At 42.1% G+C, this 22,332-nt stretch overlaps 1 protein-coding gene across 1 annotated transcript in view; it reads left to right on the forward strand.

Moving 5' to 3' along the window:
- Positions 1-22,332, forward strand: part of LOC124607385 — a 445,395-nt gene that overhangs the window by 363,426 nt on the left and 59,637 nt on the right. Inside the window, exon 5 of the mRNA XM_047139701.1 lies at positions 1,350-1,515. Within this exon, the coding sequence (XP_046995657.1) occupies positions 1,350-1,515 (166 nt within the window). The remainder of the gene's footprint in view (positions 1-1,349; positions 1,516-22,332) is intronic.

A 22,332-nucleotide genomic window follows, 5' to 3' on the forward strand; every position in this document is an offset into this window, starting at 1 on the left:
TACTGCAACAGGTTAGCGGCGCTAATCCAAAGCTCTGTTGTGACATCTACCAGTCCTACTTCCTTCGAAGTCGATGCACAAGGGCTCCAGGGAAGCACCTCAGCTCATTGTCGAATCACGCAACCGTCCCACCATTACATTTTTCCCATACCTCTTACGTAGGTTTTGTATGTTAGTTACCCTCGCATCACAGATTACGCGTTACACCCTCTGTCATAAGCGGAAGAGGCATTTTCACTTCACAACACAATCAACAATGTCTTAGGAGGCAGTTTCTCATTTCATTGTTCTTCCAATTCTCAGTCTGCCTGCTTAGCTGGGTGGTGCCGGCACGGTAACTCAGCGTGTTCGGTCAGAGGGTTAGCTGCCCTCTGTAATAAAAAAACTGAATTAATGGATCAACGACGAACTGAAACGGGTGGCTAGCGACGTCCGCCCCGAGCAGATACAACGAATAAAAACTAGCAAAATGAGATTACTAAAAAAAAAAAAAAAATGTGGTAACGTGTTCGCCTCACATGCAAGCGGGCCCGGGTTCGATTCGCGGTCGGGTTGGAGATTTTTTCCGCTCGGGGACTGGTTGTTGTCCTCATCATCGTTTCATCCTCATCACCGGCATGCAAGTCGCCCAATGTGGCGTTGAATAAAATAAGACTTGCAATGGCGGCCGAACTTCCCCGACTAGGGGCCTCCCGGCCAACGATGTCATTCGCTCATTTCATTCCATTTCTTTCACATTTCCTTGTCCCTTAAAACTCTGAGAATTAATTTCCATATATCAAATAATGTTAGCCTGAAGGGCATCATTACAGCTACTGCCAACACTCCCTTTATTCCGTTGTAAAGGTATTAAGACTTTTATAAAAAGGAGAACTATATATTCAGTTATACGGATGTGAAAATGCCAAAAAAAAATGGTTCAAATGGCTCTGAGCACTATGGGACTTAACATCTTAGGTCATCAGTCCCCTAGAACTAAGAACTACTTAAACCTAACTAACCTAAGGACATCACACAACACCCAGCCATCACGAGGCAGAGAAAATCCCTGACCCCGCCGGGAATCGAGCCCGGGAACCCTGGCGTGGGAAGCGAGAACGCTACCGCACGACCACGAGATGCGGGCGAAAATGCCAAATTCCGAGTGATTTGGCAATAATCATTTGAGTGTAATCGGAATTTATTATTTCGTGATTGTACATTTTAGTTGCTAGATTCGATATGACGTATAACGGAGCTAAACGTTGTCTTGCAAGGTGAACCTGGAAGGTGGAGGTAAACATTTACAACAAAGTGAACTCGGAAGAATCTGAAGCGTGCTAAACGTGTTTCTGTACTGCTGTTGGCAGCACCCGAGGTGGAGATCGTGGACGAGCGCGGCCGACCGCTGAGCGACAAGTACTACGAGCCCAACAGCACCATCCAGCTGTCGTGCGTAGCGCGCCGCAGACAGGCTGTTACCTGGAGGCACGGTGACGTCACTCTAAACTACGGAACCTCGAGGGGAGGCATCAGGTGAGTGTTGTGCACGGCGTCATAGTGATATTCTTGTCCTACGTCTGTGTCTAAACTGTGCCAACAACGTAAAGATTCGTGTTGGCAGTTCTTTTTGTTAATTTCGCGAATATTTGGAGAAGGCGGTGCCAACGAGAAATACGGGTCCTGCAACGAACATGTGACGTCACACTAGTCGGCTCCTAGGCGAACGCTCGGCTCCGTGCAAGGCCCTTGGAAAATCAATATTTAGCTGAAAATGTACCCACTAAAGGTTTTAATTTTGTCGTGTGCTATTGAGAACTTGCATGCGTTTAAACAAGCAGTTGGGAATTATTAAACTCGTCTAAAATAGTTACTCGATCCCCGCCGGAGACGGCTGCCTGCACTAGTAAGACCTGCAGTGTCACGTGTTGTGACGTTCGCGCCGCAGACTGTTTTTCTCGTGGGCCTCGGGACAAGGTGTATCGTAACTGTGCTGGACACACGGTATGCAGAGTATAATCAATGGATTTGCTAAAACGCCGCTAATTATTCTCTAATGACTTGACTGAACGTTCTTGCACCTTCTACCTTTTTATCAAATAAACAGAAACTACTCTCAAGTCCTCACTATCTCTTCGCAGTACGAGGGGCGTTGGAAAAGTCCGTGCAATTTCTGAGAGGTGGCACCAACGGCTCATGTCGAGCACATGTTTAGTTAGTAGCATCTATGGAAAGAACGCACACAAAGTTTCAGCCATATTGGTCAATTTCTTTGTGTTTGGCATTCGTGTGAATCAAGGAAGTCGAGTGGTTGTCAAAAAATGGACGAAAAGGAATTTCGTGAGGTGATCAAACATTACTTTATGAAAGGCAAAACGCCTCAGGAGCCTAAAGAGAAGCTTGATAAACATTACGGTGACTCTGCACCTTCGATTAGAACCGTTTATAGGTGGTTTCAAAATTTTCGGAGTGGCCATATGGGCACAAGGGCTGCTGAACGTTCTGGACGCCCTGTAGAGGTTACGACTCCAGAAACCTTAGATAAAATCCATGATATGGTGATGGATGACAGAAGAGTTAGGGTACCTGAGATTGCTAGTGCTGTGGGCATCTCGAATGAACGGGTGCATAATATTTTGCATAAACATTTGGACATGAGAAAGCTATCCGCAGGGTGGGTTCCACGATTGCTCACGCTTGACCAAAAACGAAATCGTGTGAAGTGTTGCAAGGATGGTTTGCAGCCGTTCAGGAAGAATCCGCAGGACTTTAGGCGACGTTTCGTCACTGTAGATGAAACATGGATACATTACTATACTCCTGAGAGCAAAGGACAATCAAACAATGGGTTACCAAGGGAGAATCTGCACCAAAAAGGCGAAGACCATTCCTTTTGTCGGAAAGGTTATGGCGACTGTCTTTTGGGATTCGCAAGGGATAATCCTCATCGACTATCTAGAAAAGTGTAAAACTATTACAGGTACATATCATTCGTCGTTACTGGACCGTTTGAAAACCGAGGTGCAAGAAAAAAGCCGGCGATAGGACCGCAAAATAGTCCTTTTCCATCAAGACAATGCACGAGCACACACCTCAGCAGTTGTGGTCGCAAAATTAATGGAAATAGGATCCCATCTCGTTTCGCATCCCCCCTATTGTCCACACCTGGCTCCCTCGGACTACTATTTGTTCCCCAATTTGAAGAAATTGCTGGCGGGACAAATATTTTATTCAAACGAGGATGTGATTGCAGCAACTAACAGCTATTTTGCAGACTTGGACAATTTCTATTATTCGGAATGGATCAACAAACTAGAACAGCGTTGGACGAAGTGTAAAAGTCTAAAAGCAGTCTATGTCGAAAAATAAAAAAGGTTTACCCCAAACACGAAAGTAGTTTTTATTTTTGCACGGACTTTTCAAACGCCCCTCGTATATGACGGAATCGGTTACCATGTGCTCATAATAGTTAGCTATGCAATTGATGAAATTGTTCTCAATTACTTGGCAGTGTATCTCTTTCATTTTTCATTAGAACTATGAAACATTCGCATCATTACGTTAATCCCTGTACCTCTAGGCACAATGTGAAAACAGTGATAGATCGCCTAAAACTTCACATGCGACGAACGTGTACCTAAGTGTACATATACAGAAGCCATATCTCAAATACCTACGAGAAAGATTACTGCTGCTGTATAGACAGTGTTAGCCCGCATCTCGCGGTCGTGCGGTAGCGTTCTCGCTTCCCACGCCCGGGTTCCCGGGTTCGATTCCCGGCGGGGTCAGGGATTTTCTCTGCCTCGTGATGGCTGGGTGTTGTGTGCTGTCCTTAGGTTAGTTAGGTTTAAGTAGTTCTAAGTTCTAGGGGACTTATGACCACAGCAGTTGAGTCCCGTAGTGCTCAGAGCCATTTGAATAGACAGTGTTAGTTGTGTTGTTTGTAGATGACTTGAATTTACTTTCCAAGGTTTCCGTAGCAGGCTACTAGTTAAAATTTTATTCCATAATGAGATTTTCACTCTGCAGCGGAGTGTGCGCTGATATGAAACTTCCTGGCAGATTAAAACTGTGTGCTCGACCGAGACTCGAACTCGGGACCTATGCCTTTCGCGGGTAAGTGCTCTACCATCTGAGCTACCGAAGAACGACTCACGCCCGGTACTCACAGCTTTACTTCTGCCAGTACCTCGTCTCCAACCTTCCAAACTTCACAGAAGCTCTTCTGCGAAACTTGCAGAACTAGCATTCCTGAAATAAAGGATATTGCGGAGACATGGCTTAGCCACAGCCTGGGGGACGTTTCCAGAATGAGATTTTCACTCTGCAGCGGAGTGTGCGCTGATATGAAACTTCCTGGCAGATTAAAACTGTGTGCCCGACCGAGACTCGAAATCGGGACCTATGCCTTTCGCGGGCAAGTGCTCTACCATCTGAGCTACCGAAGTATCCCCCAGACTGTGGCTAAGCCATGTCTCCGCAATATCCTTTCTTTCAGGAGTGCTAGTTCTGCAAGTTTCGCAGGAGAGCTTCTGTAAAGTTTGGAAGGTTGGAGACGAGGTACTGGTAGAAGTAAAGCTGTCAGTACCCGGCGTGAGTCGTGCTTCGGTAGCTCAGATGGTAGAGCACTTGCACGCGAAAGGCATAGGTCCCGAGTTCGAGTCTCGGTCGGGCACACAGTTTTAATCTGCCAGGAAGTTTCATATCAGCGCACACTCCACTGCAGAGTGAAAATCTCATTATGCACTACATTGTTGTCCTTTCATGCTGTGCTGACGGTGCTGAACTTAATCCAGTGATCATTTTCAAGTGCGAAACAATGTCAAAACCTTCTGAAATACCGCCAGGTGTTCTTGTTCACGTACATGACAAGGCGTGGATGGACGAGTCCTGTATGAAATTATGGATGAAGAGAGTGTGGAAGAGAATTAAAGGTGCTTTATTGAAGACTAGTTCTCTTCTTGTGCTATATTAGTTTAGTAGTCATTTACAAAATTCTGTGAAACGGAAACTGAGAAAGGGAAACACTGAGCTTGTTGTTATTTCAGAAGAAGTTACTTTGCAATTGCAGTCTCTTGATGTCTCTATAAATAAACCATTTAAAGTATGTGTAAGAGAGGAATGGAACAAATGGATGATGGATGAAAGCCATCATGAATTAACGCTGAAGGGAGCTTTAACGGGACACACTCAAACAAGTGTGTAAATGGATGAAACAATCATGGTCAAGGTTATTATTGCTAAATCTTTCAAGAAGTGTGGCGTAAGTAACGCTCTCTGTGGCAGCGAAAACATCTTTTATACGAAGCGGACAACAATGACTGCGACGACGAAGAGGAAGAAGAAGAAGAAGAAAGTACGACTTTGGCTCTGAGCTCTATGGGACTTAACATCTGCGGTCATTAGTCCCCTAGAACTTAGTACTACTTAAATCTAACTAACCTAAGGGCATCACACATATCCATGCCCGAGGCAGGATTCGAACCTGCGACCGTAGCGGTCGCGCGGTTCCAGACTGAAGCGCCTAGAGCCGCACGGCCACACCGGCCAGCTAAGTACGACTTTCAGGGATTTTAAAGGTCAGTTCGTTTTTAGAAACTAAGAAGATTTTTAGTGTTGCTTTGAACTCTAATAGTGAAAAACGTAGAAATATTAATTTAAAAATGCTTAAAGATTAAGGCGCGTTTCATAGTCCTTACCATCTTACAAACCGAAAAATAAGGTATTTAATAGATTAACTGAAAAGTCTATTGTGTAACGCACAGTTCCATAAACCAATTTAGCGAACAGAAATGTTGTAATTTCTCGAGGGAACAACTTCTAGATGGAATTCAGATGCTGCATACGGATTAAACACAAACTGTTTATGACAAAAATACACTGGCCAACAGAAATGTTTGACGGGTAAAGTTTACTTTTATTTAAACTTCCACTAACACATGTGTTATCCTTTCACAGTTAAATCTACATAGAGCTGAACAGTTTGTTACAGATGAAAATGCATATGTCATTTACAGATTCTCACACACAGTTACTTTTAATGTAACATTGCTTCTGGGCTATATAGTCCAAATTCATCTTCCACCTCATTCAACAGCGCTTCTCGTAACTTAACGCTTCGTAAACACAGTTCATACCCGTACATTTCTCCTGACAGACAAATTTCAATCCAGTTAACACTCTGTGCTTCTTATCTGACATACAACAGCTATTGATTTCTTCCCTTCTCTTCTCCTCTTCAACTCTTTACCCGAAAATTACGTCTTTTTCTTCTTCTGTTAGTAGGCATGCTAGTTTTCTTGAACCGGTCTCACGATCTCTGAATACTTACGTACATGATGTTCGATTACAGGATCGCGAGCGTGTTCCGTCAAGATGCCATTACTCTATGTCTGATAACATTCTTTACTATGTATGCAGTTTATCCAAAACAGCTTCACTTTAATTTATTCTCATTACTGCATCTTTTTCTCCCTCTCCTCCTTATGTTATAGTTTCAGAATACTTCTCCTATCCTCTTTACATACACTAGATCTTTCTTTAACATACTGCCTGTAGGGCATATAACTTCATTTACATAAGATAATTAAAGTTAATATTGAACAAAATACATTGACAAGTTACCAGATACATTTAAATATTAATGTCTAATTTTAGTATTAACATTTAGAAGGAATAAAATAAATCGTGAGTGAACACTGTATTGAAAGCACATATAATTATCAGTCTATAGTACCCTTGAATAAATACATGTTAATTTCATGAGACGAAAAATGTTCGCCACAGTAACAGCATCTGAATTGTCCTTACGTTGTTTTTTTTTTCAGTGAGATCTTATTTATAACACATTTAATCACTAATGTTCGTACATAGTGTTGACCTGTAGATTTCAGTTTCATTGAGACAGTGCTATTGATGGAATGAGGAAGACATTAGATGAAAATCTCGTGAGAAATGAAATAACTGGAAGTGAACCATCTGCTCAGTTGGAGACAATGTGGAACGTAATGTTAGTAACTGAAAGTGAAATTGTTACTCCAGTTCCACTCGATAACTTTCCTCAGCGGCGAATTTATAGGCTGTTATACCATTTTTTATATAGGGAGGGGCAAATGAAAGTGGCCTGAATGAGCAGATGCTATTGAACGTGAATGCATGCATAGAACCACAACCCATGACGCGCACACCACGTGTGCGCCAGCAACGTGATTCGCACCGGTTCAGGGCGTAAAGCGACCTGTGTCAGTGTGAGTGGAGCATTGCAAAGGGGATGATGGTACACACAGTGGAGCAGCAGGTGTTCGTTGTGAAAAGGTACGTGACACCAAAGTCACGGAAACGATAAGGTCAGCCGTTCCCTGAAAAGTTTAATAGCGTCAAAGTGCCAGCAAAGAGGGCCGTGCAACACTTAGTCCGGAAATAGCGTCAGACAGGATCTGTTTCGAATAAGTCAAAAACAATCTGAAACGTGGTTGCAGTTCATCAGAGAATTCTTCAGAGTCCTACCAAATAAACCCGACGCCTGAGGCAAGAGACATGCAAATAACGTCGATCACGTGGACGAATGCTCGACATGACCTGCAGTCCAGCTGTCGCCCTAGCCGGCCACCCAGGTCACCTGATCTGTCAGTGGCACCGTCTTCAACAACTGCAGAAGAACATTTCGGATGAGACTCCAGCAATTATAACAGTGCAGCTTTGATCCGCCTTCACCAACCAAAGTATAAAGAGATGAATGGTAGTCACTCCACATAGGTCAAAACGTTGATCATCCCAGGAACTGAAAACAGATCCTCCACACTGCAGTCAGACATAGCAATCGTTCAAGTGTGGAGCCGGACTCCTCGAATGTAGCCCTTCCCAAATTCTCGTGACTTCTGACGAGTTGTGGCAGGATTTGAGGATTAGTGCATTTGTACTGAGATGGGTGTCCGCCCCCATTAGCTGTGTGGTCAGTGCGACAGAATGGGCTGGGTCGGAGATTTTCTCCGCTCAGGGGCTGGGTGTTGTCCTAATCATCATCATTTTATCCCCATCGACGAGCAAGTCGCCGAAGTGGCGTCAAATCAAAAGACTTGCACCCGGCGAACGGTCAACCTGACGGGAGGCCCTAGTCACACGACATTTCGATTTACTGAGATGGATCATGAAGGATAGGTAGGAGGAAATGTTACAATATACTTTTTTTTACCATATGGGCCAAATGTGCACACAATGTATGTTGTTGGCTCGGTGCACAGCTGCAGATATTTGCAAAGTAAACGCAGCACTCGAAGAGAGCTGCCAATTACACAAAACCAAAACACAGAGAAACTAAGTATATTTACAAATAATGCTTCCATACATTCAGTGAGGAATGTTGTTGAAGCTTGTTTGTGTGTGTGTGTGTGGGGGGGGGGGGGGGGAGGGTTCTTTAAGCCAGGGTAATGAGGGTGTTGGGGAACAGATATGAAAGTTGCTGATATATAATTCGACCAACCAGACAGGAGGATCACAGCATAAATATTTTTTCTCAGGACGTTAATGGAGGAATCCTCCTAGTGTGGGAGACGATAGGGAGAATAACTTCGCAAAATATTTCTTGCAATGAATTGCTATAAAAGCATAGGAGATGAATGGTTGAACGTAGTTGATGTCTTTGACGCCTGAGACATATATCCGTTTGCTTTCAGGCCAAGTCGACAGTACTTAAGCAGGATACGGGACTGGCTACAGACAGTTCAAGCACACATAGCGAGAGATGTAAATCATAGAAACTCATATAAACCAAAAAATTTAACTAAAACTGGAAAGCTAATGCATTTGTTTGCTGCCTATGCCATGGATAAATAAGACGTTTCGGCATATTTTAAGCTGTTGAATCATTTTGTTAAAGATTTAAAAATAGTTCTTGTGACCATTCCTCCGTTGACAGTTGCTAAATAGTCTGGTGCATGAGGACGTGCTGCTACAATACATCTACCCAAACTCATCTGGTACGTGCTCGTTGGGATTTAAGAAGGAGAACGGGCAGGCCAGTTCATTCACTAAATGTCCTCTCGTTCTAAGGGCACATTGTCATCCCCCAAAATGAAGTCAGCGCCGAATGCAACACTGAAAAGATGCGATTGGTTGGAGTACAGTGCCCGTGAGTGTAGGCCTATTGTGTTCAAAGACTTGGAAGTCAGTACGCCCACGTAACATCATGCTTTTCCATATCGCAAGACCTGGACCAACGAAACGACTCTGTCCGACAATGATCGTGGGTGCCTTACGTATTCCTACCTCTCGCCATGTGGGAGTACGTCGAACATGATCGCTTGGTTGTCCAGGCGTTACGGTGCTGGCAGGCGTAGCACTGAACACAGTACACTCACTGGTCAGTATTATTGTAACACTGAATTCCTTCCCTATGTGAATCTTTTCAATGGTGCATTCGGCGCTGACAAACTGATAAATTGTCTTTTGTGAGAGCAGATCACTTTCCTTGAATCAACACTGGTCGTAGCCTGCAATGGTAAGTGCAGAATGTTACCAACCCTAAAACTTTAAAATACATAGATGATTCGTAATATAGCTCACAGTTGACGAGCCCAAATGCCACTACGTCCTTAAAAGTTCAGAACTCTAAAATGATACAAAATCGATGCATTCGTTGGCAATGACACAGAAATGGGGTAAAACAGTATGAACCATTTTCTATGGATAACAATACGCGACCGCATAGATCTGCACTGACGGAAGAGCGCTTGCACTGAGAGAATATTTGTCGAACATACTGACCTTCCCTTCCCCCGATTGTAGTCGAATCGCAAGGGTGTGGGATGCGTCGAGGAAACGTACTTCAGCACCTCCGCGTGCACCAGCCATCATCCAGCAGCTGTCAACCACGGTGGTGGAAGAGTAGGACTCTCTCCCACAACCAACTTAAGTGGCTAGCGTCGGAGCACCTTGCAAAGTAATCACTCAGGTTTTATGGAATTGAAGGCTGGGTTGAATCATACTTAATGAACAGAAAGCAAAATGTTGTGCCGAATAGCACAAATGATGCTGGGAGGGTGATAAATTCTAGTGAATTGAGAGTTATCACAAAGGGAGTCCCACAGTGATCAATTTTAGGTCCTCTGCTGTTTCATATTCATGTGAATGACCCCTCACTTAACATTCAGCAAGCGGAACTAGTACATTTTGCAGATGACACGAGTGTTATAATAAATACCATTCCAGAAAAAGCAGCTGAAGACATTGTTAAGGATGTCTTTCAAAGAATCATTAAGTGACTTTCAGAAAACGGACGCTTCCTTAATTTTGAAAAAAATCACTATATCCAGTTCTGTACACCGAATAGATTCATACCGAGAATTGATGTAGCACATGAACGGGGCTCAGTTAACAGGGTAGATTTCTCCATATTTTAGGGTGTTCACATTGGTGTCAACTTGAACTGGAAGAAGCCTATTACTGTGCTTCTCAAACAATTAAATTCAGCTGCTTTCGCTCTTCGAATAATCGCTAGTCTTTGTAATAAACACATCAGCCTCGTGACGTACTTTGCATATTTTCACTCAATACTGTCGTATGGAATAGTTTTCTGGGGTAACTCTGCACTTAGACAGAAAGTATTGTTTGCACAAAAGAGAGCAGTGAGAATAATTTGTGGTGTTCATCCAAGGACGTCATGAAGGCACCTTTTCAAGAAGTTAGGTATTTTAACGCCACCATCAGAATACATATATTCGCTAATGAAATTTGTTGCAAATAATCCATCTCAATTTGAGAAGAACATGATGTTCATTAGTACAACACTAGAGAGAAAAATGACCTTTCCTATCCGTTATGGAAGCTGTCAGTTGCTCAAAAAGGAGTACACCATTCAGCAACAAAAATGTTTGATCATTTGCCCAACAACATAAAATGTCTGGCATGTAGCAGCTCAAGTTTTAAATCTAGCTTAAAATCATTTCTTTTGGTCGACTCATTCCATTCTATGGATGAGTTTCTATTTCAGAACTGCATGTGTAGAAGTAAAAATTTCGGTAATATTAATATTACCAGGTGTGTATATACATCTTGTAATGTGACTTGTTCCACATCATATCGATAGAATAATCGGGAAAATGATCTACGGAAGATGACACAACTAAACTAAATAAACTCCCGTTGATGGTGAACACGCACCCTGTTAAGAATCGTCTTCAACGTTGTGTAATGTCCAGGAGACCATCACGAACTGCGGTGATTTAAATATTTTTCTTTGAATAAAGGTGTCATTTCTGTTTGTCTCATTGAGCATTCCTTTCAGTTATCTTCCGCACTATACTAGCAGTTCTTTCTATGTATGGTCCAAGTTTCGTAGAGTTACGTTATTTGGAAGCGACACATGAGAAAGTTAATTTCCTCCTTAAGGTTTGCCCACCACTACAGAAGCTCATGGTATCAATCGTGATAAAATACGTTTTTCGCTCGTGGCCACTTTTGCAGATACTTCCGTTATTTGTAACAAAACGTAGGGCTCATGCATAGTCTTCCTCAAGGGAGGATGGGTGGTGGTAGAGTGGGGAGCAGAAGGGGCCGGGAGGTAACAGGGAGGGGGGGGGGGGGGTCACTTGCCCCAACTGGAATGTAAGACACCTCATTCTTTACAGAATTATTATCCTGATTGTGGCTGTCCGTGATAGTTCTAAACCCCATATTTAGCAGTGCCAAGTGAAACGAGCAAAAAATGGCATGAGCAAGCACTACTTAGTTTGGTTCGTTTGGTTATTAGGATATTCACGATTTATTGTAATGTATCCTCGTCGCGGCTGTGATTTCCGGGTAGGTTATTTGTCTTGACGGAATCGCACCTATTGAGAACATCGCAGAAATACAGTCAGCAATATTTCTAATACAGTGTTACATACAAGCAACGTGTTAGCAAAAGTGCAGTCCTTTCGGTATGACTGCAGAACTACGTATGAGATTGAGGAGACGAAGATTCTATTGGTTGAGTCCTAGGTTCTCCTACCGGACGATGGAAGGGTTGTTTTAGGTAGTTTCTCATTTCATCTTGTCGAGTGTTGGACCAGGGTTACACTACACCCAAACAACCCTAATAAATATAGCTTTATTTAATAAAAATAGAAATAAAGCAGTCATGAAAATAGTGAAGTAAATCCTTTGACGCTAGCAGATACAAATTTTGTAAGCAAGAAAGGAAGGTACATAGTAGGACACGCGTTTCTTTGATAAGTTTACTTTCTGTTTCTCCACATAGGGGAGTATCAAAAGAGCTAATTTTTTGTTCGTTGTTTCTGCAGAAATCGAATGGGACTTCTTCAATGGAACAGCTTTTTATTCTATTTTAAATTTTAAATTTTCAGTACCAACCTATTGATACATGAATGCAAGTTCGTTTTGTGAATATTTTCGAGCTTATTTTAAATCTTTTGATTTAATTATATTCAAAACACGTGCTTTTCCGATGCTAATAAAAATATGATTACTTTTAGGTATGAAGATTGTTTTCAAAAATATATTGAGTTGGTAACAGTCAAATCTTTGAGATACAATGAGATTTGTGTACTTCCTATCGGTCATAACTTATTCTCAAAGTCAAAGTATCAGCTATAGCAAGAAAGGAATTTTAGAATCTTTCCCCCTCTTCGATAAATATTGGAGGACGGTTAGATATTCATTATTTGCTTCAGCCTGACAGACAAATCTGCATCACCTAAATGTACTCATCTGTAAATGATGAAGACCGTTGGCATTTATCTCTATGTATATGCACATTCACTACCCCAAAATTTATGTATAGATCAGTTTGAAACGTTCTTCTACTATGGAATTGGGAAACAATAGCAAGGACTGGACCCCTTTTGTTATCACTCGTTTTATTTAACAATTGTATCAACAAATGCCTTTAGAACAATAATATCTTAATCCTGATTACTTTAGGTAATAAGAACATTAACTCACAAAAATTTAGTGAATCTGTTACTAATGTCTTTATGAAACAAAGTCTATTTCACATATAAGAAAATTTTAAAACCACTGACAATTATGCGCCTGATGGCTTAAATTAAGGCAAACAATATTTCTTACTAGTCTTCGGACACTGAGAACTGATGTTCTCAAAAACATTTACCTAAATAACAACCTGTGAGAGATGCACCCAATAAATAGCATGATGAAGTTAATACAACATGTGCAACAGAAGTAGAGTTCCATAACAGATCCTACATAATTATAACTATTTACCAAGCACCTGCAGGAAATTATAATCTATTCTTAGATCATCTAGAAGCTCTCTTGGGTTATTTAACAGGAAGAAACAAAGAAATTTTGATTGCTGGTGACTTTAATACAGATTTTCTAATGTAATCTTCCAGTAAACATTCAGTGTAGTTAGTAATGTTGTCTTTCAATCTAACTCACACTGTAAACTTTCCAACTAGGATCACTAAATCCTCAAGGACAGCCACTAATAACATTTTTATAGACAAATCAAAGGAACAATATCATATCATAAAACCTGTTATAAATGGACTATCAGATCACGACATGCAGCTCCTTGTTTTAGATGTAAATTCTTAGCAGATTATCAAGACTCCTAAATCTGAGTACAGGAGAGTAGTCAATCAACCAAAAATTGAGTGTTTTAGAAAACTGCTCAAAGATATGAACTGGAAAGATGTTTATAGTGCTCATGACATGAATGAAAAATATAACACATTCATGAACAATGACAGTACCATGTTTGAAAACTGTTTTCCTCTAAAAGTTACTCAAATTAAACAGAAGTCTATAATAAAACCATGGATTACACAAGGAATAAAGATTTCCTGTAAGACAAAAAGGAAAATGTATCTGTCGACCAAGAATAGCTCCAATGCTGATGATTTAGCTAAATACAAGGAATACTGTAAAACATTAAAAAAAGTAATTCAGACGTCTAAACAAATGCACTACGAGAAGAAGATAGCAATGTCAGGGAACAAAATCAAAACAATATGAGATATAGTGAAAGAGCAGACTGGTAGAACCAGAAAGGAACAGGAGCAAATAGCACTAAGGATAGATGACACATTAGTAACTGATGGGCATAGTGTGGCAAATCTATTTAACAAGTATATCTGTTACTGATAGAATGGGACTTTCAGGATCAGTAAATAATGCCCTTGAATATCTGAAACTAGCCTTCACAAATAGCTTCAAGTACATGAATATATCACTCACTTCACCAAAAGAAATAACTTCCATAATAAAATCTTTAAAAACAAAGCATTCTAGTGGGTACGATGAAATATCAACAAAGTTAATTAAGGCATGTTCTTGTGAGTTTAGTACAATTCTAAGTTACTTGTGTAACCAGTCAATTGTAACTGGGACATTTCCTGACTGGCTACAATATGCAGATGTTAAGCCTCTATTCAAGAAAGGGGATAAAGAGATACCATCAAACTAAAGACCGATTTCACTTTTGCCAGCATTCTCAAAAATTTTAGAAAAAGTAATGTACAGGCAGCTGCTCAACCATCTGACCATAAATAACATATTATCAAGAACACAGTTTGGATTTCTGAAGGGTTCTGATATCGAGAAGGCTATTTACACCTACAGTGAAAATGTACTTAATTCATTAAATAACAAATTACAAGCAGCAGGTATTTTCTGTGATTTGTCAAAGGCATTTGATTGTGTGAACCACAACATCCTTTTAAGTAAATTAGAATTCTATGGTGTCATGGGCAGTGCTGCAAAATGGTTCAAGTCATATCTTACTAACAGGAAACAAAGGGTGTCAGTGCAACGGACTAGTGAATTAAGTCATCAGTCATCATCAGAATGGGAAGAAATTACATGTGGTGTCCCACAAGGATCCATCTTAGGGCCATCGCTTTTTCTTGTGTACATTAATGATCTCTCATCAGTTACACTGCCAGAAGTAGAGTTCGTTTTGTTTGCAAATGACACAAGTATTTCAATAAATAGTATGTCAAGTGTAGTTCTAGAAAGATCTGCTAATGATATTTTCATGGATATTAATAAATGGTTTAAAGCCAACTCACTGACATTAAACTTCGAAATGACTCACTATATGCAATTCAGAACCTGTAAGAGGTTTCCACCCAGCATATGCATAAAATACGAAGAAGAGCAGATAGAAGAGGTTGACAGTCTTAAATTGCTGGAATTACAACTTGATAATAAATTCAGTTGGGAAGAGCACACCACAGAACTGCAGAAACGCCTTAACAAATCTGTATTTGCAATTCGAGTGTTAGCAGACATAGGCGGCATAAAAATGAAAAAGCTTGCATACTTTGCCTACTTTCATTCCATAATGTGATATGGTACAATATTTTGGGGTAACTCTTCAAGTGAAATAAAAGTTTTCAGAGTCCAAAAGCGTGTAATACGTATTATTTGTGGAGTAAATTCACGGACGTCCTGCAGAAACCTGTATTTGCAATTCGAGTGTTAGCAGATATAGGCGACATAAAAATGAAAAAGCTTGCATACTTTGCCTACTTTCATTCCATAATGTCATATGGTACAATATTTTGGGGTAACTCTTCAAGTGAAACAAAAGTTTTCAGAGTCCAAAAGCGTGTAATACGTATTATTTGTGGAGTAAATTCACGGACGTCCTGTAGAAACCTCTTCAAAGAACTGGGTATACTAACTACTGCCTCTCAGTATATTTACTCATTAATGAAATTTGTCCTACATAATATATCTCTTTTTCCAACAAACAGCTCAGTTCATACATACAATACCAGGAACAAAAATGATCTGCACAAGGACTTAAAAGCGCTTACTTTAGTTCAAAAACGGGTCCACTACTCAGGAACACTCATCTTCAATAATTTGCCAGTAAACATAAAAAATTTAGTTACAAATAAAGATCAGTTTAAAAGGAGCCTGAAAGACTTACTAGTAGGCAACTACTTCTACTACATTGGAATTTTTTAATAGAAACAAATGATGTATATATTCATACTATTAGTATTGTTATTTCAGCTTTAAAAAAAATTGACATGTTCGACATCCACGAGGATCTCCTCAGCACGGATCTATGGATCGAAAAACTAATCTAATCTAATCTAATCTAACAAAGGCACTTGCTGCACACTTAAGAGTCAATCAATCTAACTAAGGTTTCAAACTTCGGCTCCAAGGCCCAGTAAAACAATTAGTCAGCGCAAAGACTTAGTAAGAGTAGCACAGCAGGCTTTCACAATAGTATGTTGCTCTTGAGACAAGGTTTAATAAATACCCAAGTAAATATAATTAGCGCCATAATTAACAAGCGAGGAGTGACGCCAGGTCGCTTGAAGGCAGAACTTGGAGAAGCCAAGGCGAAAGGCGGAAGGCGGCAGTTCGTACAAGACCCACTTCTCGAGCTTCGACCCTGAGCCACCTCCCGCTACCCAGGATTTCACAGCTCTGGCACCCATAGGTGGAAAGGTAGTGCTTACTCCAAAACACCAGCCAGCCAGCTGTAACATTTAACAAGCGCACAGAACAGGTCCACAGGGCAAATGTAAACAACCACAAAAGATATTAAATAACAGGTTAAATTATTCACAAATAAAACGGCACACTGCCTCTGCCCACTACGAATGAACTATACAGGCAAGGTACAACCAACAGCGCAAATCTTATTAATAACCTTAAGGAAATTGCCAGCTATTAAGATATTTAAAAAAAAATTACAATTACTAGCAAGGCCAGCGGGCACTCCAAACTTAGTCACAATCAAGTTACGTGAACTCTTCTACCCCACTGTTCAGTGATAACCGTAACGAGCACAAGTGTGAAAATTTCGCTATAAGCTTTACTGGGGCTCACAGCGCGAAGGCTACCAAACACTCGGGTGCAGTATACTTGATAAACAAACTACGACCTTGCAGCTGATTACGTATTACATCAAACAAACATTTCCCACGAGCTGGAAGAGGCACGCTCCTGCATTATATAATACTTAACACCTATCTTAAACATACTCTTCATAGGCACACCTTTACTTCCATGGCAACACCCATGCGCTTACAGTTACCAGAAGTGAGGTAGCAGCCCTCAACACCTTCACACACACATGCCCAAAGTACAATCTCACTTAACTTTTCGTTGGACGTACGATATGGCTTGCGTCGGGTACAGCAGGCGGCAATAAGGCAGCGAACGACCGTAGACAGCCGTGTCCGGAACTATCAGCACGCGACCCAAGGCAGCAACAAGCCGCCTCACAGGCTCTCCACCAAGCTGCCCCACACACGTGGTCGGTTCCCGCTCCACTACAAGCGCACTCCGACCCCAGGTAACATCGAACGCCAACTCCCCACGTCCTTGGCGAGAGCCTCCAGTTAATTCCTCCGGCAACTTCAGGCAGCCAAGACCCACAAGGTGAGGCCACGACGTTTGGAACGCGGATTTACTTCAAACTTCGTACTCTCGCATTACTCCATGTGGACAACAAAATGTGTAAGCAGTAGCGCGTTCTTCTCAAGAGTTATTGAGAAAAATCGCAAGATAATTTCGGTCGTCAAATATATTCCTGTGTGTGGCTGTTTTTGCCATGAAGCGGTGGCAGCAGAGTGGACGCCGGCACGGTAGCTCGGCGTGTTCTGTCAGAGGGTTGGCTACCCTCTGTAATAAAAATAAATAAAAAAACTGAGTGAACGGTTCAACGAACAACGTGAACGGGTGTCATGAGACGTCCGCCCCGGAAATATACAACGAATTAAATAGAACAAAATGAGATTAACAAAGAATTGAAAAAAAGTGGGTAGCGTTCAAGCCTCGTAATCGCTGGATCGTTGTATCGAATCCCGTTCGCCAATGTTTTTTTTTTTTTTTTTGTTGTAACACAGTCATTTTCTTTACTATTTATATTCCAATTGATATAATGGGAAAAATACGTGTAATCGGATGAACATTTATTAAATTTACAATGGTATTTGACAGTCTACAAATTTTTATTATCACAAATAATATAATATTTATATCTGTCGACTAGTAAAGGCCCAAACGCATAGAGTGATACCGAAAATGTATGCTTGTCCGTGTCTTCAAAATTGTTCTTATTTAATCGAAAAAGAACGAGAAATTGCTTCTCGTGAAGACGCTATTAAAATACACTCGATACTATACGATCAATTATCAGCACCGATATTTGAGGAAATGCTGCGTTATAAATGGTTTGATTCCAAATTATCGGCTAAAAGAGAGGTTTTTGAAAATGTTAACGAGGTTTGTTTTTCCACGGAAAACCTCAAAAGACCTTGCGTATGCGGAAACAGCATTTATTCAATGCAGCTGGTGCCGTTTAAAATTATGTTTTCCATGTTTTTACGAAAAATACCATCTTCCCATTGTACTCGTAATGTCGAAAGCGACGATTATTTGTACATCTTTTGAAAGCCGTATGTGCCGGTCAAAACTTGGACGTAACAAGTAGTTTCGGGCTCCTTCCAGGTATAAGGTATTTCTCAAATCACGGACAAGCATACATTTTCAGTATCACTTTATGCGTTTGGTCGGTTACTAGTCGATAGTTATGAATATTATATTACTTGTGATAATAATAATTTGTAAACTGCCAAATAACATTGTGAATTTAATAAAAGTTCATTCCATTACACGTATTTTTCCCATTATATTAATTGTAATATAAATAGCAAATAAAATGACTATGTTAAAAATTAAAAAAAAATGACGAACGGAACCCGATCCAGCAATCGAGCGATTACGGGGCTTGAACGCTACCCACTCGGTTGCCGCCGCTTCCTGGTAAAAACGGCCACGCACAAGTATTTACAGGGTGTTACAAAAAGATACGGCCAAACTTTCAGGAAACATTCCTCACACACAAAGAAAGAAAATATGTCCTCCGTTAGCGAGAATACATGCATCCACCCTCCAACGCATGGAATCCCTGATGCGCTGATGCAGCCCTGGAGAAGGGCGCATTGTATCACAGCCTTCCACAATACGAGCACGAAGAGTCTCTACATTTGGTACCGGGGTTGCGTAGACAAGAGCTTTCAAATGCCCCATAAATGAAAGTCAAGAGGGTTGAGGTCAGGAGAGCGTGGATGCCATGGAATTGGTCCGCCTCTACCAATCTATCGGTCACCGAAGCTGTTGTTAAGAAGCGTACGAACACTTCGACTGAAATGGGCAGGAGCTCCATCGCGCATGAACCACAAGTTGTGTCGTACTTGTTAAGGCACATGTTCTAGCAGCACAGGTAGAGTATCGCGTATGAAATCATGATAACGTGCTCCATTGAGCGTAGGTGGAAGAACATGGGGCCCAATCAAGACATCACCAACAACGCCTGCCCAAACGTTCACAGAAAATCTGTCTTGATGACGTGATTGCACAATTTCGTGCAGATTCTCGTCAGCCCACACATGTTGATTGTGAAAATTTACAATTCGATCACGTTGGAATGAAGCCTCATCCGTAAAGAGAACATTTCCACTGAAATGAGGATTGACACATTGTTGGATGAACCATTCGCAGAAGTGTACCCGTAGAGGCCAATCAGCCGCTGATAGTGCCTGCACACGCTGTATATGATACGGAAACAACTGGTTCTCCCGTAGCACTCTCCATACAGTGACGTGGTCAACGTTATCTTGTACAGCAGCAACTTCTCTGACGCTGACATTAGGGTTATCGTCAACTGCACGAAGAATTGCCTCGTCCATTGCAGATGTCCTCGACGTTCTAGGTCTTCCCCAGTCGCGAGTCATAGGCTGGAATGTTCCGTGCTCGCTAAGACGCCGATCAATTGCTTCGAACGTCTTCTTGTCGGGACACCTTCGTTCTGAAAATCTGTCTCGATACAAACGTACCTCGCCACGGCTATTGCCCCGTGCTAATCCATACATCAAATGGGCATCTGGCAACTCCGCATTTGTAGACATTGCACTGACTGCAAAACCACGTTTGTGATGAACACTAACCTGTCGATTCTACGTACTGATGTGCTTGACGCTAGTACTGTAGGGCAATGAGTCGCATGTCAACACAAGCACCGAAGTCAACATTACGTTCCTTCAGTTTTGCCAACTGGCGGTGAATCGAGGAGGTACAGTACATACCGACGAAACTAAAATGAGCTCTAACACGGATGTTAAGCGTTCCCGGACACATGTCCATATAACATCTTTCCTTTATTTGTGTGTGAGGAATGTTTCCTGAAAGTTTGGCCGTACCTTTTTGTAACAGCCTGTATATGACGACCGAAATTATCTTGCGATTTTCTCAATAATGCTTGAGAAGTCCTCGCTACTGCTTACACATTTTGTTGTCCTAATGGAGTACTACGAGTGTACAAAGTTTGAAGACAATCCGCGTTCCAAACGTCGTGGCCTTGTCAGTACGCGCCACAAGCAAAGATAAGAGCGCGAAGGTGAGGTACTTGCAAATATGCTGGCGCGCCAGCAATACGTCACGGCTCACAGTTCTCACGAAAAACTTGTATATCAACCCACGCGATTTAAGAGCGGCTGTGAGAAGCTCACTTAGAGAGTTTCATACCCGCAGAGGGGTTGTAGCGAAGCGACAAAACGCAATTTACCGACGGGAAATGCGAGTGCGTCCTGGTTGTATTCAGCGCTAATGGCGGGGAAGATTGTCGTTCTCTGGCAACAAAAGGGCCGAGCAATTTGTTTCGGAGCGAGCAGCGGTAGGCGCTGCTAACGGCATTAACCGACAATACGGCGGCAGCTCCCACAGTGGAGCAGACAGAGAGCTGCGCACGGTGGAGCGAAAGTAGGCCATCGGCAGGCGGAATCACAGCCTGCGTCTGGTGAGGACACGCGCAGGCTCTTACGAGTCTGAAGCTGGATCCTGGAGACAGCTTCCGAACACTCCCAATGCGGCAGTAGTACTCTATATCCTGAGCCATCACCGCTTACTGTTACTACAATGTACTTTTCCATTCTTTTTTGATGATGTGGAGGACGATTAGGTTTGATTGTACACTACTGGCTATTAAAACCGCTACACCACGAAGATGACGTGCTACAGACGCGAAATTTAACCGACAGGAAGAAGATGCTGTGATATGCAAATGATCAGCATTTCAGAGCATTCACACAAGGTTGGCGCCGGTGGCGACAACTACAACGTGCTGACATGAGCAAAGTTTCCAAACGATTTCTCATACACAAACAGCACTTGACCGGCGTTTCCTGGTGAAACGTTGTTGTGATGCCTCGTGTAAGGAGGCCAAATGCGTACCATCACATTTCCGACTTACATCGGATTGCAGCCTTTCGCGATTGTGGTTTATCGTATCGCGACATTGCTGCTTGCGTTGGTCGAGATCCAATGACTGTTAGCAGAATATGGAATCGGTGGGTTCCGGAGGGTAATACGGAACGCCGTGCTCCATCCCAACGGCCTCGTATCACTAGCATTCGAGATGACAGGCATCTTATCCGAATGGCTGTAACGGATCGTGCAGCCACGTCTCGATACCTGAGTCAACAGATGGGGACGTTCGCAAGACAACAACCATCTGCACGAACAGCTCGACGACGTTTGCAGCAGCACGGACTATCAGCTTGGAGACCATGGCTGCGATTACCCTTGACGCTGCATCGCAGACAGGAGCGCCTGCGATGGTGTACTCAACGACGAACCTGGGTGCATGAATGGCAAAACGTCATTTTCTCGGATGAATCCAGGTTCTGTTTACAGCATCATGATGGTCGCATCCGTGTTTGGTGACATAGCGGTGAACGCACATTCGAAGCGTGTATTCGTCATCGCCTTACTTGTGTATGGGGTGCCATTGGTTACACGTCTCGGTCACCTCTTGTTCGCATTGACGGCACTTTAAACAGTGGATGTTACATTTCAGATGTGTTACGACCCGTGGCTCTACCCTTCATTCGATCCCAGCGAAACCCTACATTTCATGAGGATAATGCACGACCGCATGTTGCAGGTCCTGTACGGGCCTTTCTGGATACAGAAAATGTTCGATTGCTGCCCTGGGCAGCACATTCTCCAGATGTCTCACCTATTGAAAACGTCTGGCCAATGGTGGCCGAGCAACAGGCTCGTCACAATACGCCAGTCACTACTCTTGATGAACTGTGGTATTGTGTTGAAACTCCATGGGCAGCTGTACTTGTACACGCCATCCAAGCTCTGTTTTACTCAATGTCCAGGCGTATGAAGGCCGTTATTACGGCCAGAGGTGGTTGTTCTGGGTACCGATTTCTTAGGATCTATGCACACAAACTGCGTGAAAATGTCGGTTCTAGCATAATATAATTGTCCAATGAATACCCATTTATCATCTGCATTTCTTCTTGGTCCAGCAATTTTAATGGCCAGTAGTGTACTTGTACTTTTCCG

This window comes from Schistocerca americana, chromosome 3 (assembly GCF_021461395.2).
Source record: "Schistocerca americana isolate TAMUIC-IGC-003095 chromosome 3, iqSchAmer2.1, whole genome shotgun sequence".
NCBI lineage: Eukaryota > Metazoa > Arthropoda > Insecta > Orthoptera > Acrididae > Schistocerca > Schistocerca americana.